This window comes from Anomaloglossus baeobatrachus, chromosome 10, assembly GCF_048569485.1.
Source record: "Anomaloglossus baeobatrachus isolate aAnoBae1 chromosome 10, aAnoBae1.hap1, whole genome shotgun sequence".
NCBI lineage: Eukaryota > Metazoa > Chordata > Amphibia > Anura > Aromobatidae > Anomaloglossus > Anomaloglossus baeobatrachus.
In genome coordinates this window covers 146,875,375-146,902,978 of record NC_134362.1, presented here as the reverse complement: position 1 = coordinate 146,902,978, position 27,604 = coordinate 146,875,375, and the positions used below count along the sequence as shown (strand labels likewise).

The following is a 27,604-nucleotide window of genomic DNA, read 5'->3' as shown; positions in this document are numbered from 1 at the left end:
TACACCCCTCACACTGCTCAAAACCACATCCAATAAGATTATTAACCCTTTAGGTGCTTCACAGGAACCAAAGCAATGTGGAAGGAAAAAATGAAAATTTTACTTTTTAACACAAAAATGTTACTTTAGCCATAAAATTTTCATTTTTACAAGGGAGAAAAGAGAAAGTGCACCCTACAATTTATTGTGCATGTTCTCCTGAGTACGCTGATACCCCATATGTGGTAAAAATCAATTGTTTGGGCGCACGGCAGAGCTCGGAAGGGAAGGAGCGCCATTTGAATTTTTGAACGCAAAATTAGCTGCACTCATTAGCGGACGCCATGTCGGGTTTGAAGACCCCCTGAGGTGCCTAAACAATGGAGCTCCCCCATAAGTGACCCCATTTTGGAAACTAGAGGCCTCAAATAATTTTTCTAGATGTTTGGTGAGCACTTTGAACCCCTGGGGGCTTCACAAAAGTTTATAGCGTTGAGCCGTGAAAAGAAAAAAAAAAATTTTTACCACAAAACGGTTGCTTCAACTAGGTAGCTTTTTTTTTCACAAGGGTAACAGGAAAAAATGCACCATAAAATGTATTGTGCATTTTCTCCTGAGTACGCAGATACCTCATATGTGGTGGAAATCAAATGTTTGGACACACAGCAGTGCTCGGAAGGCAAGGAGCGCCATTTGAATTTTTGAGTGCAAAATTAGCTGCACCTGTTAGCGGACGCCATGTCGGGTTTGAAGACCCCCTGAGGTGCCTAAACAATGGAGCTCCCCCACAAGTGACCCCATTTTGGAAACTAGAGGCCTCAAATAATTTTTCTAGATGTTTGGTGAGCACTTTGAACCCCTGGGGGCTTCACAAAAGTTTATAGCGTTGAGCCGTGAAAAGAAAAAAAATTTTTTTTACCACAAAACGGTTGCTTCAACTAGGTAGCTTTTTTTTTCACAAGGGTAACAGGAAAAAATGCACCATAAAATGTATTGTGCATTTTCTCCTGAGTACGCAGATACCTCATATGTGGTGGAAATCAAATGTTTGGACACACAGCAGTGCTCGGAAGGCAAGGAGCGCCATTTGAATTTTTGAGTGCAAAATTAGCTGCACCTGTTAGCGGACGCCATGTCGGGTTTGAAGACCCCCTGAGGTGCCTAAACAATGGAGCTCCCCCACAAGTGACCCCATTTTGGAAACTAGAGACCTCAAATAATTTTTCTAGATGTTTGGTGAGCACTTTGAACACCTGGGGGCTTCACAAAAGTTTATAGCGTTGAGCCGTGAAAAGAAAAAAACAATTTTTTACCACAAAACGGTTGCTTCAACTAGGTAGCTTTTTTTTTCACAAGGGTAACAGGAAAAAATGCACCATAAAATGTATTGTGCATTTTCTCCTGAGTACGCAGATACCTCATATGTGGTGGAAAGTAATTGTTTGGGCGCATGGCGGGGCTCAGAAGAGAAGGAGCGCCATTTGACAGCAAAATTGGTTGGAATCATTAGCGGACACCATGTCACGTTTGGAGACCCCCTATGGTGCCTAAACAGTGGAGCTCCCCCACAAGTGACACCATTTTGGAAACTAGAGCCCTCAAATATTTTTTCTAGATGTTTGGTGAGCACTTTGAACACCTGGGGGCTTCACAGAAGTTTATAGCGTTGAGCCGTGAAAAGAATTTTTTTTTTTTTACCACAAAACGGTTGCTTCAACTAGGTAGCTTTTTTTTTCACAAGGGTAACAGGAAAAAATGCACCATAAAACGTATTGTGCATTTTCTCCTGAGTACGCAGATACCTCATATGTGGTGGAAAGTAATTGTTTGAGCGCATGGCGGGGCTCAGAAGAGAAGGAGCGCCATTTGACTTTTCAAACGCACAGACGCAGTGCACTGATCGGCTGCTGCAGGACGCACGGTCGGATGCGATAAAAAAAAGCGTCGGGGATACGTAAAAAAAAAAGTCACGCCAAAAATTGACCATGGATGCAGATACGTTATGTGCATCCCTGATCAGCGCTTGGCGGGACGCACGGACGGATGCGATACAAAAAGCGTCGCAAATACGGAAAAAAGTCACGCCAAAAATTGAGCAGGGATGCCGATCCGTTATCTGCATCCCTAATCAGCGCTCGGCGGGATGCACGGACGGATGCGATACAAAAAGCGTCGTGAATACGGAAAAAAGTCACGCCAAAAATTGAGCAGGGATGCCGATCCGTTATCTGCATCCCTAATCAGCGCTCGGCGGGACGCACGGACGGATGCGATACAAAAAGCGTCGTGAATACGGAAAAAAGTCACGCCAAAAATTGACCATGGATGCCGATCCGTTATGTGCATCCCTGATCAGCGCTTGGCGGGACGCACGGACGGATGCGATACAAAAAGCGTCGGGGATACGGAAAAAAAGTCACGCCAAAAATTGAGCAGGGATGCCGATCCGTTATCTGCATCCCTGATCAGCGCTCGGCGGGACGCACGGACGGATGCGATACAAAAAGCGTCGTGAATACGGAAAAAAAAGTCACGCCAAAAATTGACCATGGATGCCGATCCGTTATCTGCATCCCTGATCAGCGCTTGGCGGGACGCACGGACGGATGCGATACAAAAAGCGTCGGGGATACGGAAAAAAGTCACGCCAAAAATTGAGCAGGGATGCAGATCCGTTATCTGCATCCCTGATCAGCGCTTGGCGGGACGCACGGACGGATGAGGTGTAAAAATGGACAGGGGATACGGAAAAAAAAAAAAAAAAAGTTATACTCACAGTACCCACAGGACTAGCAGGAGGATCACTGACCAGAAGAGCTGCAGAGGAACAGATGGCAGAGAGATGGACAGCTTTACAGGAGCAGCAGGCAGATCAGCAGAATGCCCAGGAAGGACCCAGCGATGGACGCAGATGTGATCAGGCCGGTGAAGACAGGTAAGAGGACGTCGGGGGAGAGCAGAGGGGGAGAGGGGGGGGGGGGGGTGAGAGCAGAGGGGGAGGGGTGAGAGCAGGGGGGTGAGAGCAGAGGGGGAGGGGGGGAGAGCAGAGGGGGAGACCGGAGAGGGAGCTGCAGAAGCAGAATAGAAATAATGGGGGAGGCAGTCAGATCGCGGGGGGAGCGGATCGGGATGTCGGGGGGGGGGGGGGTGGTGGTTGGGGGGAGCAGATCGCGGGGGGGGCACGGCAGGGGCTATCACGGCAGCGCGCAGGGGCACCACGGGAGCGCGCACGGGCTGCAAAGTGAGCACAGTACTCACTTTGCAGCAGCAGCGGTGGTAGCAGATCGGGATGCCGGGGGGGGGCAGATCGGGGCGTAGGGGGGCAGATCGGGGGGGGGCACGGGCAGGGGCCTTCACGGGAGCGCGCAGGGGCCTTCACGGGAGCGCGCAGGGAGCGGAATACTTACCATTAGAGCTGCAGCGGCGGAGACATCAGAGGCGGCGGCGGCAGCAGCAGCGGTGGCGTGGTACCAAAAGTACCAGCCACTCCACGCTGCAGACATGTTGGGGGAGGGCTCACAGGCCAGCACAGGCCTGGGGAGGACGGCCACCGGCAGATCAGACCGCCCCACTGCACACTGATTGGAGCGATTGCGCGTCATAGCACGATCGCTCCAATCAGTGCTGCAGGGGCTGGGGGCGGCATGTTTGAGGTCCACCTATGATATGCTGCTGCAGCTGCGGCATCTCATAGCTGGATCTCACAGGATCGCACTAATTCGGGCATTATTTTTGCCGAAATTAGTGCGATCGATGTGGTTGGCAGTTCAGATTTGAACAGCCAATCACATCGATCGTCGATAGGGGGTGGCGATGCCGCCCCCCTGGGGTCAAGCAAAGGTCCCCTGCTGTAAGAAACAGCAGGGGACATCATTTGAAAGCCGTTGCTATGGCCACGGCAATCAAATGAAGTTTAGGCCGTAAAATTACGTCCCTGGTCGTTAAGTCACGTTAAAATAGGACGTAATTTTACGGCCCGCGGTCGTGAAGGGGTTAAGGGGCAGGTTTCATCTCTCTCAATATTCTATCAATACCGCCTAGCTTGCAATCCGCAAGTCAAGACTTTCCTCAAGGGTGTTTCCCATCTAGTTTCCCTGTATAAACGGTCGCTGGACCCATGGGACCTCAATCTCGTTTTGGACGGTATCCAGAGGTCCCCTCTTAAGGAATCTTCTCTTGCTCTTCTCTCCTGGAAGGTAACATTCTTAGTGGCGATTACATCCATCAGACAAGTTTCGGAACTGGCAGCACTCTCTTGCCACGAACCCTTTCTGATCTTTCATCAGGACAAGGTGGTTCTACACCCCCTTCCGGATTTTCTTCCAAAGGTTACTTCCCCGTTTTATATGAACGAGGACATTGTTCTGCCTTCCTTTTGTCCACACCCAGTCCATAGGGTGGAAAGGGTTCTAAATTCACTAGACCTTGTGAGGGCTCTCAGATATTACGACCTGGTCTTGCCTACATACTGTTTCAAAGCATTACTGAGTCCATACCCAGGCTGAGGCGAACCTAGGTAGGAAAATTCTGCAAACAATAGTGGAGTACCTATCTCAGTAGGCGCTCCTTGCTATCTGGGACTGGTTCCTAGTCCTTGGGTTGCTTTGTTTATTGTTTACCCACCCATGGACTGCTTTAGGACGTCCCATGGTCCTGTGTCCCCCAATGAGGCGTCAGAGAAAAATGGATTTTTGTGTACTCACCGTAAAATCGTTTTATCTTAGCCATCATTGGGGGACACAGCACCCTCCCTTTTGCCCTGTTGGGCCTTAGCTTTTTTCTGTCTCAGTACTTTTTTGTTATAAGTATTCACTCACGTTTTTTTGTTACTTGTTCTCCTACTGCTTGTGTACTAAAACTGAAGTAGCCTGGCTGAGCCAGGGGGTATATACTGCAGGGGAGGAGCTAACATCTTTGCACCTACTTAGTGTCCTCCTATGGATAAGCAGCATAACACCCATGGTCCTGTGTCCCCCAATGATGGCTAAGAGAAAACGATTTTACGGTGAGTACACAAAAATCCGTTTTGGTTTTTTTTTTCAATGTGCTTTATTACATTGAATGCAATAAAACACATGTACCAACCCGCACGTGGCAAAACCGCGGCAATACCGCGGTAAAACCGCTTCAAACTGCAGCAAACCGCATGCCTAGTGCGCACAGGGCCTAACAGTTATATATGTTTGTTTTAATGCGGAACGAGTTTCAGTTTTGAATGACTTAATTTATTTTATCACACAATATACTGGAAAAATGGGGAAAATAATTGTGCATTGTAATTACCAGGAAAAAAAAGTTCTGCTTTATTTATTTTCTTTATCGTTCCTATGGGAGACCCAGACCATGGGTGTTTAGCTTCTGCCTCCGGAGGACACACAAAGTACTACAGTTAAAAGTGTAGCTCCTCCCTCTGAGCTTATACACCCCCTGGAGAACCAGATCTAGCCAGTTTATCGCTTTGTGTTCAGGAGGCATACATCCACACATGCATTCTCATCTGATTTGTTTGATTTTTGGAAAGAGTTTGAAGAAAAGCGGGTCCAAGTCTGGACTCCCGGCATGTCCCTTCTCACCCCACTGTGTCGGCGGTGTTGTTAAGGTTGATTTCCAAGGCTGGAGCCTTACATGCCGCGCTCCTTCACCATCCCTCCTGGGCTCTGGCTTGAAGTGGGAGCCAGCACGGTCTCCATGCCTGGCAGGAGTCCGGTCTCCATCCACAGCCCCTTGAGGATCCTGTTGGACCGGAGCACTCATCCCCAGGGACCTGGCCCTGCGTCTCAGCAGCTAAGTACCTGAGACGTTTATGTGTTGGGGGTCCCGGTTCTTTATTGTATGGGGAGAGTATGCTGTATATAATTATTTTGCCTTTTCCGGCGGGTTCTCTAGCTTTTGCCTGAGAACCGCGCCGACGGTGCCTGCTTGTCGGCCTCGCCGCTTAAATTTAGGCCCCGGCTTCGCCGGAGGCCTAGTTTCGTTTTCCTGCCCTCGCATGTCACTCATGCAGAGGGACAGGCTCGGCTCCTCCCAGCGGCCGTTCTACACAGGGGAGGGACACTCCCCACTGCTGGGGTGTCCCTCCTCCCCTGCAGGTCTCTATAGCCCTCCAGTTCCCGCTCTCCTATAGGAACGCGCCCTAGTCCCGCCCCCTCTCCTTGCTCCGGCGGCCATTTCTCACGCAGAGTTCACTCTGCTCTGGGACATTCTGCACTCTGCATCTCTGCTGAGGTGCTGTGCACTGGGGGACCGGGCTTCGGGATCTGGAGGGCACACAACACCGCGCCAAGCGGTTTGGTAAGCCACAGCCGCTCTCCGGTTGTGGACCTCTGTATATTCTCCCTGGGGTTCATTCTCTGCAAAGCCCCCACTCCAGCAGCATGTCTCACACAAGGAGCAAGGCTCCAAAGCTTTATTCAGTATGCACTGCATGTAAGCTCCTGCTGCCTGAGCCGAGCACCTGTTCACACTGTGATGGTTGCTCTAACTTGGCGGTGCCACAGCCTGGAGTCTCACCCCCAGTGGTCTCTCAGGCTGCTGCTGCACCTGTGGCTGAACCCCCGGCCTGGGTAGAGTCCTTTTCTAGGTCCATATCCCAGTCATTTGCTGAGTCCATGGGACTTTTGTCCAGGACTTTGATGAATATGCATCAGCCCTCCTCACAGGGTGCCTCTAATACTCTTGACAGAGGATTCCTATCCTCTGATCTCCGTCCATCAGAGCTCACAGAGGATTCATCATCAGGTCCCAGACCCCATCCTTCTAAGAGAAGGCGCAGGGTTTCCTCCCCCTCCTCATCCCACGGCTCTGTCTCAAGAGCTGACTCGCAAGATGAGGAGGATGCCCTCACGGGTGGCTCGGAGGCTATGTATCCCATCGATTTCTCTGAGGGTGACTCAGATCTTAGTGACTTGATTGCTTCTATTAATTCTGTGCCGGATCTCAATCCGCCAGTCTCAGAGGAGCAACCCTCTTTGGCAGAAAAACATCAGTTTACCTCGCCTAAGAGAGTGAAGAGTGTGTTCTTTAACCACTCCAGTTTTCAGACCGCTGTGACCAAGCCCAGGGCCTGCCCTGACAAACGCTTTCCAAAGCGTGGTTCTGATGATCGGTTTCCATTTCCACCTGAGGTGGTCAAGGAGTGGTCTCACTCCCCAAAGGTAGACCCTCCGGTGTCTAGACTCTCAGCCCGGACCGTTGTGTCGGTGGCTGACGGCACCTTACTTAAGGATTCCACTGACCGTCAGATTGACCTTTTGGCCAAATCTGTGTATGAAGCTGCGGGGGCCGCGTTTTCCCCGACTTTTGCAGCAGTGTGGGCTCTCAAAGCCATCTCTGCTTCTCTGGAGGAGATGCATTCCCTCACCAAGGAATCTATGCCTGAGATGGTTACCTTAACCTCTCAGGCTTCAGCTTTTTTCATCTTATGCCATGTCTGCCATGCTAGAGGCTTCTCACCGCACTGCGGTGGCTTCAGCTAATTCCCTTGTTATCCGCAGGATTTTGTGGCTTCGAGAGTGGAAGGCAGATTCTTCTTCCAAGAAGTTTCTTGCTGGGCTTCCTTTTTCTGGTTCACGGCTGTTTGGTGAACAGCTGGATGAAATCATTAAGGAAGCTACTGGCGGGAAGAGTACTTCCATGCCACAAACCAAGACCAGGAAACCCGCCCAGGGTAGGAATCAATCGAGGTTTCGTTCCTTTCGTTCCTCCAACTGGTCATCCTCTAAGCCTTCCGCCTCGTCCGCTAACTCAGCTAAGGATCAGAAATCCAACTGGCGCACAAAAGCGCGTCCGCAGAAGTCCGCAGGAGGTTCTGCCACTAAGGCAGCCTCCTCATGACTCTCAGCCCGCTCCAGCCACGTCCTCAGTCTGTGGCAGGCTCTCCCACTTTGGCGACGCTTGGTTAAAGCAAGTCTCCGATCAGTGGGTGAGAGACATCATATCTCACGGCTACAGGATAGAATTCTCTTCCAGCCCGCCAAACAGATTTTTTCGCTCAACTCCCCCCTGCTCCAAGGCCGCCGCCTTCTCACAGGCCGTGGCATCCTTGCAGGCAAACGGTGTGATTGTACCAGTTCCTGCTCGAGAACGGTTCAGAGGTTTTTACTCAAATCTCGTCCTACTTTCAAAAAAGGACGGTACCTTCCGGCCCATCCTGGATCTCAAGCTTCTCAGCAAGCGGGTGCGGCATTTTCGCATGGAGTCTCTGCGATCAGTCATTGCCTCTATGACCCAAGGGGATTTCCTGGCGTCCTTCGACATCAGATATATATATCGGTATATCTCCACCACAGAGCACAGGGCACTTGGACTCCGTCCGAGTCAGCCCTTTCAATCAATGTGCTGGAAACCAGAGCTGTGCTTCTAGCTCTCCTAGCCTTTCACCACCTGTTGGCGGGCAGGCACATTCGAGTCCAGTCAGACAACGCGACAGCGGTTGCCTACATCAATCACCAAGGCGGGACACGCAGCCGCCTGGCAATGTTGGAGGTCCAACGCATTTTTCAAGGGGCGGAGGACTCCAAGTCCACCATATCCGCAGTCCACATCCCAGGCGTAGAAAACTGGGAGATTATCTCAGCCGTCAAACCGTGGATGGTGGCGAGTGGTCCCTGCACCCGGCAGTGTTTCAGTCAATCTGTCGCAACTGGGGCACTCCGGACGTGGACCTAATGGCATCCCGTCACAACAACAAGGTTCCGGTTTATGTGGCTCGCTCCCACGATCCTCAGGCCTTCGCCGCGGACGCTCTGGTTCAGGATTGGTCCCAGTTTCGTCTGTCCTACGTGTTTCCCCCTCTAGCTCTCTTGCCCAGAGTCATGTGCAAGATCAGAATAGAGGGCCGTCGAGTCATCCTCATTGCACCGGACTGGCCCAGGCGAGCTTGGTATCCGGACCTGCTCCAACTGTCCGTAGAGATGCCGTGGCATCTTCCGGATCGTCCAGACCTACTCTCGCAAGGTCCGTTTTTCCGCCCGAATTCTGCGGCACTCAATTTGACGGCGTGGCTCTTGAGTCCTGGATTTTGACGGCTTCTGGTATTCCTCCTGAAGTCAGCTCCACTATGACTCGGGCCCGTAAGTCTTCCTCCGTCAAGATCTATCACAGGACTTGGAAAATTTTCCTGTCCTGGTGTCGCTCTTCCGGCCATCCTCCTTGGCCATTCTCGTTGCCGACCCTTCTGTCTTTTTTACAGTCCGGTCTGCAGCTAGGACTGTCCCTCAACTCTCTCAAGGGACAAGTCTCAGCTCTATCAGTGCTGTTCCAGCGGCGTCTCGCCCGGCTGGCTCAGGTCCGCACCTTCATGCAAGGCGCGTCTCACATCATTCCGTCTTATCGGCGGCCCTTGGATCCCTGGGACCTTAACTTGGTCCTCACGGTATTGCAGAAACCCCCTTTTGAGCCCCTTAGGGAGGTTTCTTTGAATCGTCTTTCTCAAAGGGTGGCCTTTCTAGTTGCCATAACTTCTCTCAGGAGAGTCTCTGATTTGGCTGCGCTCTCCTCGGAGTCACCTTTTTTGTTTTTTCACAAAGACAAGGTAGTTCTCCGTCCGACTCCGGACTTTCTTCCTAAGGTGGTCTCTCCCTTCCACCTTAACCAGGACATTTCCTTGCCTTCCTTCTGTCCGGCCCCTGTTCATCGCTTTGAGAAAGCGCTGCATTCTCTGGATCTGGTGTGTGCTCTCCGGATTTATGTGTCTCGCACCGCTGCGCTTAGGCGGTGCACCTCTCAAGCTTTTCAAAGCACACTCGACCAGAGCTGTCGGTGCCTCTTGGGCTTTCAGGCACCAGGCTACGGCTCAACAAGTCTGTCAGGCTGCCACTTGGACTAGCCTGCATACCTTTTCAAAGCACTACCAAGTGCATGCTCATGCTTCGGCAGATGCGAGCTTGGGCAGACGCATCCTTCAGGTGGCTGTCGCCCACTTGTGAAGTTAGGCTCCGCCTACTTCTTAGTTTTTTCTGTTTATTCCCACCCAGGGACAGCTTTGGAACATCCCATGGTCTGGGTCTCCCATAGGAACGATAAAGAAAAAGAGAATTTTGTTTACTTACCGTAAATTCTTTTTCTTATAGTTCCGTATTGGGAGACCCAGCTCCCTCCCTGTTGCCTGTTGGCAATTTTCTTGTTCCGTGTGTTATTACCGGCTGTTGTCATGGACAGAGTCTCCGGTTGTTCCGGTTCTTGCTCGGTTCTACTTGTGGGTGGCTATGCTCCTTCAGCTTTTGCACTAAACTGGCTAGATCTGGTTCTCCAGGGGGTGTATAAGCTCAGAGGGAGGAGCTACACTTTTACGTGTAGTACTTTGTGTGTCCTCCGGAGGCAGAAGCTAAACACCCATGGTCTGGGTCTCCTAATACGGAACTATAAGAAAAAGAATTTACGCTAAGTAAACAAAATTCTCTTTTTTTGGGGAGGGGGTTTTGGGGGGGAGGGTTGTTTTTACACACTTTTTTGTAAAAAAAAAAAAACAGACCTGACCAAATTATTTTCTATTTCATTATGATTATGGTAACATTAAACTTGTCCAATTTCTTTTTTTATTCAATTATTTTAGTGGTTCAAAAAAAAGGTGAAATTTGCAAAAGTAAATAATTTTGTTTGTTGCTATTTTTTGCCATTTGTTCATTGTTCCATCCATAAAGCTGTGTGAGGGCTTGTTATGTGCGCCCTGAGCCGATATTTTTTACTGATACCATTTTAGGGTACATATGACGTTTTGATCTTTCATTACGTTTTATTTTTTTGGAGGGGGAAGTGCAGCGCCCAAAAAAATGGCAACTCTAGCATTCCAGCTACTCTTTTTTTTTTTGGTGGTGTTTAACGTATGCTTTAACTGTGTTAACATTTTGATAGATTGGACTTTTTCAGACACAACGATTCAGCAACCTTTTTATTTTTTCTCTTAATATTTGAGGGGGAAAACTGGGTGATTTAAACACACACATTTTACACACATATATTATACACAGTGGAACCTCGGTTTCTGAGTTACTTGATGTGTGAGTATTTCGCTATATGAGCAAAGCTTGCTGTAAATTTGTAACTCAGTTTTCGAGCAAACTTTGCCGTACGAGCAATTACTCACCGCACACACTTCCGGTTCTGTACTTTCACCGTGCTCTGACCCGCTCTTGCAGTACATACAAACAGACACACACACACACATATATATATATTATGCTCACCTTACCTTCCATTCCCTCGACGGCCTCCTGGTTCTTGTAGTCCGCAGGTATGTGTATCCAGTAATCATCGCGACGATGCAGGGGCTTCTGCCGTCAGAGCTTCTCAAAGGCAGCGCGCTGACCAATCAGGCTAGCGGCTCATTACTTTGACATCAGTGCGCTGGCCAATCAGAGGCAAGCCGCTCCTGCGTATGACGTCTGCTGCTGAAGCGCTAACAGCGGAAGCTCCTGAATCGGTCGCGATGGTTACTGGATGCGGACTACAAGAACCAGGAGGCCACCGAGGGAACGGAGGGTAAGGTGAATATAATATTTGTGTGTGTGTGTGTGTGTGTGTGTGCGTGTGTATATGTGTGGAATGGCGCAATAGGGAACCAGGATGCGACATTGCACAAGTCGTGCTAGACGAGTAACTTGGTTTACAAGCACACTCCCAGAACGGATTGTTCTCGTTAACCAAGGTTCCACTGTATATAATCTACAGATGACCTTTAATGTTTGGTAGGTCAAAATCAGTTTTGCCTGCCTATACCATACAAGCAATAACTAGTATTCAGAATGATGTCCATTCTGGAGCATTATTTGGCAGTCGCTGCGTGGGACGTTCCCTATCCTGCAAAAGACTTGCGCAGCATTAACATTAAACTGGATGATATTAAACCAGGACTCTTCACTGCTTGTTTTCCTCCCTGTAGGATGATGCGTCCTCTCCTGGTGACCTGGTGATAGCCGATGGAGGTAAGAAATTGGTTTCTGTGTTTTCATCGAAGGTAGTGGAAAATTCTACCCAAAATACCCTTCTGCCCACCTTCCTTAAAGTATAGTATTATATAGTATTCTCATAGTATTCTCTGCATTTGTCCTGAGGAAGAGGACGGATATGTCCTTGAAACGCGTAGACCTGTGAAAATAAAGAAAAGAGATCTATTAATTTCATCTGCATTACTGTGGTTTGGCGCGGTATTTAAACCTGCTTTTCTCCTGCTGCCTGAATTCACCTTCCTTAAAGGGCAATTCCAATTTCAGAAAGTTATAATGCATCATTGAAAAGGAAACCATGATAGAAATTGTAGCTCTTTATGCAATTATAGAAAATTTAGGATATGGTGGAGATAAATCTTAGGGAAATTTCTTCATTTTTCTTGCCTCATTTTAACAGATGTGCAGGTGCTGGAGGGAGACAAAAGCTACTGGCCCACGCAGTCGGCCCTGACCACCCGTCTACGGCGACTCATAACAACATTCCAGCGCACCACCAAATTTAGGCAGGTTCAACAAATCCCCCCTATGTTTCCTGTTCACGCACCTGTGACACAAACACCGTATGAAGATGTTTCCCTGAATCCAAAAGTAGCCGCAAAAATTGAAAGGCAGCAAAGGTTGGTGAAAAATTCCATGTGTGATTATTCTACGGTTGCTCCACATTATACCCTGCAGGGGGAGGTTTTAGGTAGAGGTCTGTAAGAGTTTATTTCTATTCAGAATTCCACAACGCAGAATATTTTTAGATGAAGCTGGAACAGGTCCCGGAGGTGCAGAGAATGGACATTTACCTAAACGAGAACTGCCAAAAAATGCTAAATACAGAAGAGGCCTAAGGGTGAATGAATAATTAATATTATTTATACTGAATAGTTTTTGACTTGTGTTTGAGACATGCCAGAAGACGTTATTAGTTGGGGTTTCTGATCTCTAGCTCTGAGAAGCCATGCCTAGAGCTCCTTCATATACCGAAAGCTAGGTCACAGACATTTTTGCAGTCATGATTCTCTCAGTTTTGAACACAGATTGTAAACTTCCAGCATTTCAGCACCACGTGATGAAGTTGCTAATAATCACAATGCAATTTGAAGGGGTTTTCTCAAGTCCTTAAATTACTTTAATTAGTCAGACAGTATGAAAATAAGCAAATTTGCAAATGATTTTCTTTTTATACCTGCTGTCATTCTTTTGCAATGAGGGCTTTTATCTTTTATAGTGTACAGCTCGTTTCCATGGAGTTCAGTCTCCAGTGTCCTCCCTGAGCCTCACTGAGAATGCGCAGCAGTTGCATACCAGGAGTGGAGATAACTCTTAAAATCCATGACAGCTGTTCCCAGCCTATTGATTTCTATAAAGCGATTATTTGCCCACCTCCCTTCATCTCCTTCTCTCGCAAATATTACCAGCCCGGAGAGCGGGTCTCCTAATCATGGGTTCTCTGCTCCGTGTCAGTGCTGCATGCTTGCTCAAATTCCCCATTATTCCTATGTGTAAATACAGTGATAACAGTGTAGACTTAGGGTACCGTCTCACTAAACTACGTACCAGCGATTCCGACCACGATATGACCTGGTCAGGATTGCTGGTGCGTCGCTATATGGTCGCTGGTGAGCTGTCAATCAGGCAGATCTCACCAGCCACCAGCGACTCTGCTATTGGTAACCAAGGTAAATATCGAGTAACTAAGCAAAGCACTTTGCTTAGTTACCCGATGTGTACCCTGGTTACGTGTGCAAGGAGCCAGTGCTAAGTAGTGCATGCTGGTAACCAAGGTAAATATCGGGTAACCAAGCAAAGCGCTTTGCTTAGTAACCCGATATTTACCTTGTCTACGTGTGCAAGGAGCCAGTGCTAAGCGATGTACGCTGGTAACCAAGGTAAATATTGGATAACCAAGCAAAGTACTTTGCTTAGTTACCCGATATTTATCCTGGTTACCAGCGTACGCTGCTTACACAGTGTCGGTGCTCATTGGTCTCCCACCGTCAAACACACCGATGTGTGCTGCACAGCGGGAGACCAACAAGCAAAAAATGAAACAGAACAGTGTGTAATGATCAGCAATTTCACAGCAGGGGCCAGGTCTCTGCTTAGTGTCATAACGAGATCGCTGATGAGGTCACTGGTGCGTCACAAAACATGTGACTCAGCAGTGATCTCGCTAGCGATCTCGCTATGTGAGAAGTACCCCTTAGACCAAACCACTGATAGCTGAATATAGTGGAGCTTTATACTAATACTATAGTTATACTATTGACCAAATCTGTCACGCAACGAGAAGAGCCCGCCCAAGTAGAAACCAGGAAGTGAGGAGGCTGCACTGCTCTTAGCTGCTCAACAGACAATTTGAGAATACCCCTTTAAGGCCCCCATGCTCATGGGGACTATTGTCAGCTGATGTCAGCGGCTCTTCCAACAGTCTGATATGTATTGGGGCCCCTCACTATTCCTCCGTTGTGTAAGAGTTCGGACTGATGATCTTTTTTCTTTTTGGCAAGATAAGCTGCCACCAGAGGAGTCTGCTTGTGGCTTTCTCATAGAGAAGATTGGGGGGCTTGGCTGAGAGATAGCTGTTGGCTGAACACTAGCTGTCCCCTTAGTCTTCTTTTTTTATTAGCTGTTGTTGGGAAAGCTGAGGAGGTCTACAGGTCAGCTTCAGCTTAGAGCTGTGAACAAGTACTTCAGCAGCTTCATTCTGGTAGAATCTTCTGATGTAACATTTCACAGATTAGACCCGGAGTCACTTTTTGGTTTCCAGAGTGAACCAGACACTAATGTTATCAGATCTAATTAGTGACAGACATTAATGTGGTCTTTCTTTCCTTCCATGGTTGTACACACATTCTCTTCTAGATGGACTCGAAGGGAGGAAGCTGACTTTTACCGCGTAGTTTCCACGTTCGGGGTGGTGTTTGATCCGGGACGAGGACAGTTTGATTGGACCAAGTTTCGAGCTATGGCAAGACTCCATAAGAAGACAGATGAGAGCCTTGAGAAGTACCTTTATGCCTTTATAGCAATGTGCCGACGGGTGTGCCGCCTGCCTTCTAAAGAAGGTGTGTTTTTAGCGTAAACTCTGCACAGACATGGCCTGGGATATTTCTGAAGCTTATTCATCCCAATAGACGTACAATACAGAATTCTTCCAAGTGTTTCATTCAACAAATATAGTGTGTTACATCAATGGTGGCAATGTTGGATCAAAAGTGGAAATGTGTGATCGGTCAGCTTTAGATCATGATGAAAGCGTGTACAAGGAATACTTTATCTTCAGTTTTAGTTGTGTACTTAAAATAAAATGTACTGTATGGGTGTGTTCACACGACTTCACATCCGCGGCAGAAATCTGAGACTTTTTACTGAGGATCTGCTGCAGATGTGTAATAGATTCCCAGGACAATGAATCCTGCTGCTTTTCAATAATGCTAATCCTTGTAATTTCTAAAAGAGTTAAGTGATTTCCAGAACAGATTACCATTTATACTCGAATATAAGCCAAGGCACCTAATTTTACTGCAAAAAACTGTGAAAATCTAGTGACTGGAGTATAAGCTTAGGGTAGGAAATGCAGCAGATGCTGGTAAAATTCAAAAATAAAAATAGATATTAGTAAAATGTAATGTGCCCATCCTTATGCCCTGTAGTAATGTGTCCTATCCTCGTCTCCTTTGGAAATATGCCCATTCTTGTCTCCTGTAGTAATGTGCCCATCCTTGTGCCCTGTAGTAATGTGCCCCATCCTTGTGCCCTGTAGCAATGTGCCCATCCTTGTTCCCTATAGTAATATGCCCCATCCTTGTCTCCTGTAGTAATATGCCCCAACCTTGTGCCCTGTAGTAATGTGCACATCCTTATGCCCTGTAGCAATGTGCCCATTCTTGTGCCCTTTAGTAATGTGTCCATCCTTGTCTTCTGTAGTATTGTGCCCCATCCTTGTGTCTTGTTGAATGGACACAAGGATGGGGCACATTACTACAGGAGCAGCAAATCATTCAACTGAAGTAAAGTGCCGACGGCAGCAGCGGCCCCGTGTGGCGGTTGAAATAATTGAGGGGGTCTAAGTGCCTGCGGTCTGCAAGAAGCAAGTAAGAGGACACCGAGGGAACTAGAGTATAAGCCGAGGATGGGCTTTTTCAGCATAAAAAATGTGCCGAACAAGTTGGTTTACACACGAGTATATACAGTACGGTTACTTTGCAGACTGGACATTTCCCAATACATGTGAGTAGAGTTACAAATCTCCTATCCAAATGCATAGGCTGCAGATTTCATGCTGAAGAGTGAACGCTGAACTGAAAGAGCGCTCCTGTATACAGTCATGGCCAAACGTTTAGAGAATGGCACCAAAATTATTTTTTCACATGATCTGTTGCCCTCTGGTTTTTAATTGTGTTTGTCTGATGTTTACATCACATACAGAAATATAATTGCAATCATATTATGAGTACCAAAAGGTTATATTGACAGTTAGAATGAGTTAATGCAGCAAGTCAATATTTGCAGTGTTGACCCTTCTTCTTCAGGACCTCAGCAATTCTCCCTGGCATGCTCTCAATCAACTTCTGGACCAAATCCTGACTGATAGCTGTCCATTCTTGCATAAGCAATGCTTGCATTTTGCCAGAATTTGTTGGTTTTTGTTTGTCCACCCGTCTCTTGATGATTGCCCACAAGTTCTCAATGGGATTAAGATCTGGGGAGTTTCCAGGCCATGGACCCAAAATCTCTATGTTTTGTTCCATGAGACATTTAGTGATCACCTTTGCTTTATGGCAAGGTGCTCCATCATGCTGGAAAAGGCATTGTTGGGCGCCAAACTGCTCTTGGACAGTTGGGAGAAGTTGCTCTTGGAGGACATTCAGGTACCATTCTTTATTCATGGCTGTGTCTTTAGGCAAGACAGTGAGTGAGCCGATTCCCTTGGCTGAGAAGCAACCCCACACATGAATCGTTTCAGGATGCTTAACAGTTGGCATGAGACAAGACTGGTGGTAGCGCTCACCTCTTCTCCTAATAAGCTGTTTTGCAGATGTCCCAAACAATCGAAAAGGGGATTCATCTGAGAAAATGACTTTACCCCAGTCCTCAGCAGTCCACTCCCTGTACCTTTTGCAGAATATCAGTCGTTCCCTGATGTTTTTTCTGGAGAGAAGTGGCTTCTTTGCTGCCCTCCTTGAAACCAGGCCTTGCTCAAGCAGTCTCCGCCTCACAGTGCGTGCAGAAGCACTCACACCAGCCTGCTGCCATTGCTGAGCTAGCTCAGCACTGCTGGTAGTCCGATTCCGCAGCTGAAACAGTTTTAAGATACGGTCCTGGCGTTTGCTGGTCCTTCTTGGGCGCCCTGGAGCCTTTTTGGCAACAATGGAAGCTCTCTCCTTGAAGTTCTTGAACGATAGATTGTTGACTGAGGTGCAATCTTTGTAGCTGCGATACTCTTACCTGTGAGGCCATTTTTGTGCAGAGCAATGATGGCTGCACGTGTTTCTTTAGAGATAACCATGGTTAACTGAAGAGAAACAATGATACCAAGCACCAGCCTCCTTTTAAAGTGTCCAGTGGTGTTATTCTTACTTAATCATGACTGATTGATCACCAGCCCTGTCCTCATCAACACCCACACCTGTGTTAATGGAACAATCACTAAAACAATGTTAGCTGCTCCTTTTAAGGCAGGAATGCAATGATGTTGAAATGTGCTTTGGGGGTTAAAGTTCATTTTCTTAGCCAATATTGACTTTGCAAGTAATTGTTGTTAAGCTGATCACTCTTTATGACATTCTGGAGTATATGCAAATTGCCATTAGAAAAACATAAGCAGTAGACTTTGTAAAAATTAATATTTGTAGCATTCTCAAAACTTTTGGCCATGACTGTAAGTGAGAGACGGCCAAAATGAAGACCGAACAAGCATCCGAAACACCCTTCTGCTGACAGCTATCTAGTGTGTATGGAGGCTGGTACCAGGAAGGTGTACATTAGTAGCATATGGATTATTCACACTTGCCACCTCCCCTGGCTCTTGTCATAGAGATCAAGATTTTTTCACTAAGTGACTATTACCTGATAAGGAAATTATAAAAGGTCAATTACTCACCATAATTAACAAGTCAGGTTCTGTTCAAGTGTGCATCACCTCTTAAAATTAAGGAAACCATTATTGTCAATGTGAACCTTTGAGTGCCACTTCTGCTTTTTTGTTTTTTTTAACTTGAGATTTTTTTTTTCTCCAATATTTTATATCACTATCTAGAGTTAAATACTACAAAACAGGAATCTTGCAGTTTGCACACTGGCCTGTAAGTCTTATACTAGAGACTCATGCTTCCCTATCTTTACAGAAGACTTTTCCGCAGTCTCATTATCATCACAGATTTTTTTTTTTTTTTTAAACTACAACATGATACGAAAAAAATCTATATACTTTAAAAAACAAAATACATTAATATTAAGCACCTGAATTAATCGCTAACTTACTAAAGACACATTTCTATGAATTCTGCTATGGTATTGACTAAAATAAGAAAGTGAACTATTTTTAGGACTTTTTATGCTTTTGGGGAATAATATAACTAACCTTATTATATGTTATTTTACATCTCAGACCTAGCGGACTCTTCCATCTCCATCCAGCCAATCACAGAGGAGAGAGCCTCCAGAACGTTGTACCGTATTGAGCTCCTGAGGAAGATCCGTGAGCAGGCGATACACCATCCTCAGCTGTTTGAGCGCCTTAAGCTTTGCCAACCAAACCCAGATTTACCTGTGTGGTGGGAGAGCGGTAAACATGATCGGGATCTATTAATCGGAGCTGCTAAACATGGTGTGAGCAGAACAGATTATCACATTCTGCGGGATCCAGAACTTTCCTTTATGGCATCTCAGAAAAACTATAACCAGAATAAAGGAACGCCTTCTACTCCGCTGTCGGCACCACAAAGCCAGCTGCTATTATCTACATCTCCTCTTACTCCTCAGTCTCGGACACAAGACCTAAAAGGCAGCCCCAATGATGAGGTCAAAGCGAAGGATGAAGATGGAAAGGACGAGATTCCTTTACTGGCTGTAGAGCATATGAAGCTGAAGGTTGAGTCTGTAAGTCTCAGTAATGGCCCATTGCTTCTGCCTGGAGAGCATAAGCCAGTGGTGAAGCCGGAGACAGACAGGCGAATGGTGGCAGCAAGGACCGAGCCGCTAACACCCAACCTAACTTCCAAAAAACCAAGAATCAGCAAGCGAGGGTCTGCCTCCAGCTCCGACTCTGACTCTGACACCAACCGATCTTCTTGCTCATCCAGATCTTCCTCTTCCTCATCGTCCTCCTCTTCTTCTTGCTCTCGCTCAGGATCCAGCTCTTCCTCTTCTTCCTCTTCGTGTTCATCATCATCCTCATCGTCTTCCTCCTCTTCATCTTCATCGTCTTCTTCCGAGGACAGTGACAGTGATGATGGAGATGGACAAAAATGTGGTATGTAGAGCGCACAATGCTGGGAAGTTATCGCTCTGATGTTTAATTGATGCTCCAGAATTCTAGTAATTTTATCCCAAGCGCAAGAAATTCTTGACGGTAAAGAACTGACCATGAATTACTCAATGAATGCGCCACCGCTCTAGTGGTCCCTACCGGGCCTGCCATTTTATATGACTCCTGCAGCCAATCACTGACCTTAGCAGTCACATGCTGTACATGCAAACGTCAGTGAATGACCTCAGCAGTCACATGAATGACCTCAACGGTCACATGAATGACAAGCCCTTATCACTACAAGACTGGATTGGACCACCAATGTGGCGGGAGGCTTAATGTGAATCTGTCAGCAGGATTTTGCTATTGCATCTGAGAGAAGCATGATGTAGACAAAGATCCTGAATCCAACAATGTATGACTTAGATTACTGGCTGCAGCCGTTCTGACACAATCAGAAGTTTTACATTTAGTCATGTAGCAGAGCTGAGAGAGCTGTCCCCACCTACACCAGGCTCTGTATAGAGATTAAGCATTGACAGTGAGGTGTCAATCAGAGGAGGGGGCGTGACTGACTGTCGTGTGCGTAACATTGTTGTGCGAGCAATGATAAGTCCTGCTGCTTAACCAAACATAGCAAATGAACAACTGACCTGGACTGTGACAAGACAGGCAACCCTAAATTCACTGTGTTATGCTATGCTGGTTTCAGCTTACATAGCAAAAACCTGCTGACAGATTTGCTTTAATGGGGATTGCCTTTTTCTTTGTCGCTCCATTGGGAGACCCAGACAATTGGGTGTATAGCTTCTGCTTCCGGAGGCCACACAAAGTATTACACTTTAAAAAGTGTAACCCCTCCCCTCTGCCTATACACCCTCCCGTGCATCACGGGCTCCTCAGTTTTATGCTTTGTGTGGAAGGAGGCACACATCCACTCATGCTCCCATTTTAGTCAGCAGCAGCTGCTGATTTTATCGGTTGGAAGAAAAGAGGGCCCCCACAGGGCCCCCGGCATGCTCCCTTCTCACCCCACTAATGTCGGCGGTGCTGTTAAGGTTGAGGTACCCATTGCGGGTACAGAGGCTGGAGCCACATGCCGTTTTCCTTCACCATCCCTTAGAGGCTCTGGGAGAAGTGGGATCCTAACCGGTCATCCATTCACTGGGACCGGGCTCCCTCCGCAGCCCCTGTGGGAATCTGCCGGACAGGAGACTTTGTATCCTCAGGGACAGGGCCCTGCATCTAAAGGTACTCTGTGTCCCCATGGGGACGGTGCATGGAGCGCTTGTTTCACAGACGCTGCAGCAGCTGCTGGTTTTGTGACGACCGGGACTTCCGCGCCGACCGCGCCTGTTTGTCGGCCGCGGTATTAAATTTAGTCCCCGGCTTCATTGCGGCCTAGTACCATAACTCCCGCCCCCGGGCCTGCCAGTCAGGGGTAAGGGCGGGACGGTCGACCTGACGTCGGCAGTGAGGGCTGGAGCATACTTTAGGTTTCCTCCCCCCCCTCACTGATCACTGTGGGGCACCAGATTCCCGCACTTTTCTAGTCGCCGCCCACGGCTCCCTCCTCCCCTGAGAGCTCCGGCAGCCATTTTTACACACATTCTGCCGGTGGAGGATTTCAGGAACGAGCTCTGCAGCTCTGGGAGACCTAAGGCAGGGAATCTGGTGGACACACACCGCTTTGGGCGGTCGGTAAGCCACACCGGTCACCCGGTGCTGGTCCCCCTAGGGTGCCGGAGTATATATATATATATATATATATATATATATATATATATATTTGTATATATTTTCTCTGTTCGGCCGGGTTGTTTTGCTTTTGGCTATATACCCTCAGTGATCACTCTCCTAGGAGACAACAGCATGTCGTCCACAAGGAGCAAGGGCGCTAAGGCACAGGGTTTTTTTGCAACCTGTACCTCTTGTGCGGCAATGTTACCTGCAGGTTCCACCTACCCTCACTGTGAGCAATGCTCGACCCCTGTTGCACTTGCTCAGCCGGAGCCTCGGGCACTAGTGGGCCCCTCGGCTCAGGCAGACCCTCCTGCTTTCCCTGTCCAGGCGGCAGGGACAGAGTTTGCAGTTTTTGCTGAGAAACTCTGAGTCGCTTTCACAATCCATGGCTCAGTCTATGGACAAATGGTCTGCCAAGCTACTGGAAGCCTTGCAGTCCAGACCGGTCCTTACACAGGCCCCGGGCACTGTTGGATCATCGCCTCCAGGCCCCTCTCGGTCTGCGCCGCAGCGTGCTCCCGGGGTCGCCCCTAGGTCTCACGTGGAGGACTCCGGCACGGACCACAGTCCCAGACCGGCTAAGCGGGCTCGCTGGGAATCTTCCCCGACGTCCTCACGCTGCTCGGGGTCTCAGCTTGAGGACTCTCTGGAGGATGAGGCGGACGTCGCAGCTCAGGGCTCTGAACCTGACGTTGCTCTCAATCTTAATACACCTGAAGGGGACGCCATAGTAAATGACCTTATAGCGTCCATCAACCAGGTGCTAGATCTTTCTCCCCCAACTCCACCTATAGAGGAGTCGGCTTCGCAGCAGGAGAAACACCAGTTTAGGTTTCCCAAACGTACACGGAGTGCCTTTTTCGATCACTCTAACTTCAGAGATGCTGTCCAGAAGCACAGAGCATTTCCGGACAAGCGCTTTACTAAGCGCCTTAATGATACACGTTACCCCTTCCCCTCTGACGTAGTTAAGGGTTGGGCTCAATGTCCCAAGGTGGATCCTCCAGTCTCTAGACTGGCGGCTAGATCTGTAGTATCAGTTGCAGATGGCTCATCGCTCAAGGATGCCACTTACAGGCAGATAGAGCTCCTGGTGAAATCCATCTATGAAGCCACAGGCGCGTCTTTTGCCCCGGCCTTTGCAGCCGTGTGGGCACTCCAAGCTATCTCAGCTTGTCTGTCTGAGATTAATGCGGTCACACGTACCTCTGCTCCGCAAGTTGCGTCTTTGACTTCTCAGGCGTCGGCTTTTTCGTCCTACGCCATGAACGCCGTCCTGGACTCTGCTAGCCGTACAGCGGTAGCATCCGCTAATTCGGTGGCAGTCCGCAGGGCCATGTGGCTACGCGAATGGAAGGCAGACTCTGCTTCCAAGAAGTTCTTAACCGGTTTGCCGTTTTCTGGCGACCGATTGTTTGGCGAACGATTGGATGAAATTATTAAGGAATCCAAGGGAAAGGACTCGTCCTTACCCCAGTCAAAACCGAAGAGACCTCAGCAACGGAAAATACAACCGAGGTTTCGGTCCTTTCGGCCCTCAGCCAAGTCCCAATCCTCCTCATCCAACAGGCCAGAGAAGGGCCAGAGGAACTCTTATGCGTGGCGGTCTAAGTCACGCCCCCAAAAAACCGCCGGAGGCGCTGCCTCCAAGGCGGCCTCCTCATGACTTTCGGCCTCCCCGAACCGCATCCTCGGTCGGTGGCAGGCTCTCCCGCTTTTGCGACGCCTGGTGGCCACATGTCCAAGACCGATGGGTGAGAGACATTCTGTCTCACGGTTACAGGATAGAGTTCAGCTCTCGTCCTCCGACTCATTTCTTCAGAACTTCTCCGCCCCCATCTCGGGCCGACGCTCTTTTTCAGGCTGTGGGCGTTCTGAAGTCGGAAGGAGTGGTGATTCCCGTTCCCCCTCAGGAACATGGTCACGGCTTCTACTCCAACTTGTTCGTGGTGCCAAGGAAGGACGGATCATTCCGTCCCGTTCTGGACCTCAAACTGCTCAACAGGCATGTGAGCACCAGAAGGTTTCGGATGGAATCTCTCCGCTCGGTCATCGCATCGATGTCACAAGGAGACTTCCTAGCATCAATCGACATCAAGGATGCTTATCTCCATGTGCCGATCGCACCCGAGCATCAACGCTTCCTGCGTTTCGCCATCGGGGACGAACACCTTCAGTTCGTGGCACTGCCTTTCGGCCTGGCGACAGCCCCATGGGTCTTCACCAAGGTCATGGCATCCGTTGTGGCGGTCCTACACTCTCAGGGCCACTCGGTAATCCCTTACTTAGACGATCTCCTAGTCAGGGCACCCTCCCGGGTGGCGTGTCAACACAGCCTGACCGTCGCTCTGGAGACTCTCCAGCGGTTCGGGTGGATCATCAACTTCCCAAAGTCCAAGTTGACACCGACCCAATCACTGACTTACCTCGGGATGGAGTTTCATACTCACTCAGCGGTAGTCAAGCTACCGCTGGACAAACAGCTTTCGCTGCAGACAGGGGTGCAATCTCTTCTTCGGGGCCAGTCACACCCCTTGAGGCGCCTCATGCACTTCCTGGGGAAGATGGTGGCAGCAATGGAGGCAGTGCCCTTCGCGCAGTTTCATCTGCGCCCACTCCAATGGGACATTCTCCGCAAATGGGACAGGAGGTCGACGTCCCTCGACAGGAACGTCTCTTTTCCCTTGCAGCCAAAACCTCTCTTCAGTGGTGGCTTCTTCCCACTTCTCTATCACAGGGAAAATCCTTCCTGCCCCCATCCTGGGCTGTGGTCACGACAGACTTTCTCAGTCGTCAGGGCATGGATGCGGGGGAATGGTCTCTTCACCCAGACGTGTTTCGAGAGATCTGTCGCCGCTGGGGAACACCGGACGTCGATCTCATGGCGTCACGGCACAACAACAAGGTCCCGGCCTTCATGGCACGGTCTCAAGATCACAGAGCTTTGGCGGCGGACGCGTTAGTTCAGGATTGGTCGCAGTTTCGACTCCCTTATGTATTTCCTCCTCTGGCGATGTTGCCCAGAGTGTTACGCAAGATCAGATCCGACTGTCGTCGCGCCATTCTCGTCGCTCCAGATTGGCCGAGGCGATCGTGGTACCCGGATCTGTGGCATCTCACGGTGGGTCAGCCGTGGGCGCTTCCAGACCGCACAGACCTGCTGTCACAAGGCCCGTTTTTCCATCTGAATTCAGCGGCCCTCAACCTGACTGTATGGCCATTGAGTCCTGGCTCCTAGCGTCGTCGGGTTTATCGCAGGATGTCATTGCCACTATGAGACAGGCCAGGAAACCAACGTCCGCCAAGATCTATTACAGATCGTGGCGGATCTTCTTGTCCTGGTGCTCTGATAAGGGCTTTACTCCCTGGCCTTTTGCCTTACCCATTTTTCTTTCATTCCTTCAATCCGGAATGGACAAGGGTTTGTCACTCGGCTCTCTCAAAGGACAAGTATCGGCGCTCTCAGTATTTTTTCAAAAGCGCCTGGCAAGGCTTCCGCAGGTCCGCACGTTCCTGCAGGGAGTTTGCCACATAGTTCCACCCTACAAGCGTCCGCTGGAACCCTGGGACCTTAACAGGGTGTTAATGGCTCTTCAAAAACCACCTTTCGAGCCGCTGAGGGATGTTTCTTTATCACGTCTTTCGCAGAAGGTGGCTTTTCTTGTGGCAATTACCTCACTCCGAAGAGTGTCGGAGCTTGCAGCGCTGTCATGCAAATCCCCTTTCCTGGTTTTTCACCAGGATAAGGTGGTTCTGCGTCCTATCCCGGAGTTTCTTCCTAAGGTGGTATCTCCTTTTCATCTCAATCAGGATATCTCCTTACCGTCATTTTGCCCTCATCCAGTTCACCAGTGTGAAAAGGATTTGCATTCATTAGATCTAGTGAGAGCACTCCGGCTCTACGTGTCTCGCACGGCGCCCCTGCGCCGTTCAGATGCGCTCTTTGTCCTGGTCGCTGGCCAGCGTAAGGTTTCGCAGGCTTCCAAGTCAACTTTGGCTCGGTGGATCAAGGAACCGATTCTTGAAGCCTACCGTTCTTCGGGGCTTCCTCTTCCTTCGGGGCTGAAAGCCCATTCTACCAGAGCCGTGGGTGCGTCCTGGGCATTGCGACACCGGGCTACGGCTCAGCAGGTGTGTCAGGCAGCTACCTGGTCTAGTCTGCACACCTTCACAAAACACTATCAGGTGCATACCTATGCTTCGGCAGATGCCAGTCTAGGTAGGCGAGTCCTTCAGGCGGCGGTTGCCCACCTGTAGGAAGGGGTCGTTTCTTCGTCGCTCTATTGGGAGACCCAGACGATTGGGTGTATAGCACTGCCTCCGGAGGCCACACAAAGCAATTACACTAAAAAGTGTAAGGCCCCTCCCCTTCTGGCTATACACCCCCAGTGGGATCACTGGCTCACTAGTTTTTCTGCTTTGTGCGAAGGAGGTCAGACATCCACGCATAGCTCCACTGTTTGTAGTCAGCAGTAGCTGCTGGCTATATCGGATGGAAGAAAAGAGGGCCCATATGGGGCCCCCAGCATGCTCCCTTCTCACCCGCGGTGGTGCTTGTAAGGTTGAGGTACCTATTGCTGGTACAGAGGCTGGAGCCCACATGCTGTTTTCCTTCCACATCCCCTGGAGGGCTCTGTGGAAGTGGGATCTTGCCGGCCCCCAAGCCCTGGGGCCGGGCTCCATCCACAGACCCATAGAACCTGCTGGATTTGGAGCGGGAGTGCCGTTCAGGGACAAGGCCCTGCAACTTTCAGGTACTCTGTGTCCCCGGCAGGCACGGACACTCTCAGGCTTGCTGAGCGTTATAGTGCGCCGGGGACAGTAGCGCTGTGCGCTGGGGTTAGGTCACTGCAGCTTTGCTGAGTGACGTTTCATGTTGGGAACTACTGCGCCGACCGCTCCTGGAGCGGCGGCGCAGCTGCGACTTGTAGTGCGCCGGGGACTTTGCGCCGACCGCGCTTTTACGGCGGCGGCGCTTCTAACTTTAGCCCCCGGCTTCTGCGGCCTAGTGCCGCTTCGTTCCCGCCCCCACCCTGTCAATCAGGGTAGGGGAGAGACGCTGCTCAATTAACAGCGCCGAGGGCTGGAGCTTTATTTACATGCTCCAGCCCTCTCACTAGGCACAGGGGGAAGCAGACTTCCCGCTCTTCGTCGGTGTACGCCCAGGGCCCGCCCCCCCTCTCCACAAGGACGCCGGCAGCCATTACACATGCGGTCTGGCTGGGGAAAGGCAGCAGGCTCTGGGAGACCCAGACTAGAGGGATTTCTGGCGTCCACACACCGCTCCTAAGCGGGCGGTAAGCAGCACAGTAGTGCTGGCCCCTCTAGTGCCTCAGTGTTATATTAGTGTACTTTTTTCTTGGTACCATATATATATATATATTTATATAGTGCACTGTAAGGTCGCTTCTTGGCTGGACACCCTGTACTGCTCTGAGGAGGCAGCAACATGTCATCCGCAAAACGCAAGGGTGCCAAGGCACAGGCTGTGTACACTGTTTGTACTGCATGTGGGGCTAATCTACCAGCAGGCTCCAACGACTCTCATTGTGTGCAATGTTCAGTCCCAGTGGCACTTCGTCAGCCAGAGCCTATTGTGGTGGTAGCCCAGGCAGAGGCGCCTGTGAACCCTGCCCCGGTGACGGGGACAGACTTTGCAGTTTTTGCTGATAAAATGTCTGTGACTATGGCAAAAATCCTGGAGACCTTGCAGTCCAGGCCAGTTGCTCAGACCATGGACACTGCTGTGTCTATGCTCTCCGGTCCCCCTCAGTTGGAACTAATCCGTACTTCAGGGGGGTCTCAAGCATCACAGGCTGAAGTCTCTGACTCAGATGACAGTCCCAGGCAGCCTAAGCGAGCTCGCTGGGAAAGACCCTCCACGTCTTCACACTGTTCAGGGTCTCAGCGACAAGAGTCTCTCTGTGATGAGACTGAGGACGGTGACCAGGAGTCTAATCCTGAGGCCCCTCTCAATCTGGATGCCCCTGATGGTGACGCCATGGTTAATGACCTTATATCGGCAATTAATAGGCTGTTGGATATTTCTCCCCCAGCCCCTTCTGCAGAGGAGGCAGCTGCACAGCAGGAGAAGTTCCATTTCCTATATCCCAAGCGTAAATTAAGTGCTTTTTTGGACCACTCTGACTTCAGAGAATCGATCCAGAAACACGACGCTCATCCAGACAAGCGTTTCTCTAAACGTTCTAAGGATACCCGTTATCCTTTTCCCTCTGAGGTGGCCAAACGCTGGACCCAGTGTCCAAAGGTGGATCCCCCAATTTCCAAGCTTGCGGCTAGATCCATAGTCGCAGTAGAGGATGGCGCTTCACTTAAAGATGCCAACGACAGACAGATGGACCTTTGGTTGAAATCTGTCTATGAATCTATCGGCGCGTCGTTTGCTCCAGCATTCGCGGCCGTGTGGGCACTCCAAGCTATTTCAGCTGGTTTAGCACAGGTGGATGCTTTCATA

General features: G+C 49.5%; 1 protein-coding gene across 4 annotated transcripts in view; it reads left to right on the top strand.

The window, feature by feature from the left end:
• The window catches only part of CHD9 (chromodomain helicase DNA binding protein 9), a 365,799-nt gene that overhangs the window by 289,064 nt on the left and 49,131 nt on the right, over positions 1 to 27,604 (top strand). For all 4 annotated transcript variants that reach the window (XM_075325725.1, XM_075325724.1, XM_075325727.1 and 1 more), the window contains 4 exons: positions 11,858 to 11,900; positions 12,322 to 12,541; positions 14,778 to 14,980; positions 18,526 to 19,389. In XM_075325725.1, the coding sequence (XP_075181840.1) occupies positions 11,858 to 11,900; positions 12,322 to 12,541; positions 14,778 to 14,980; positions 18,526 to 19,389 (1,330 nt within the window). The remainder of the gene's footprint in view (positions 1 to 11,857; positions 11,901 to 12,321; positions 12,542 to 14,777; positions 14,981 to 18,525; positions 19,390 to 27,604) is intronic.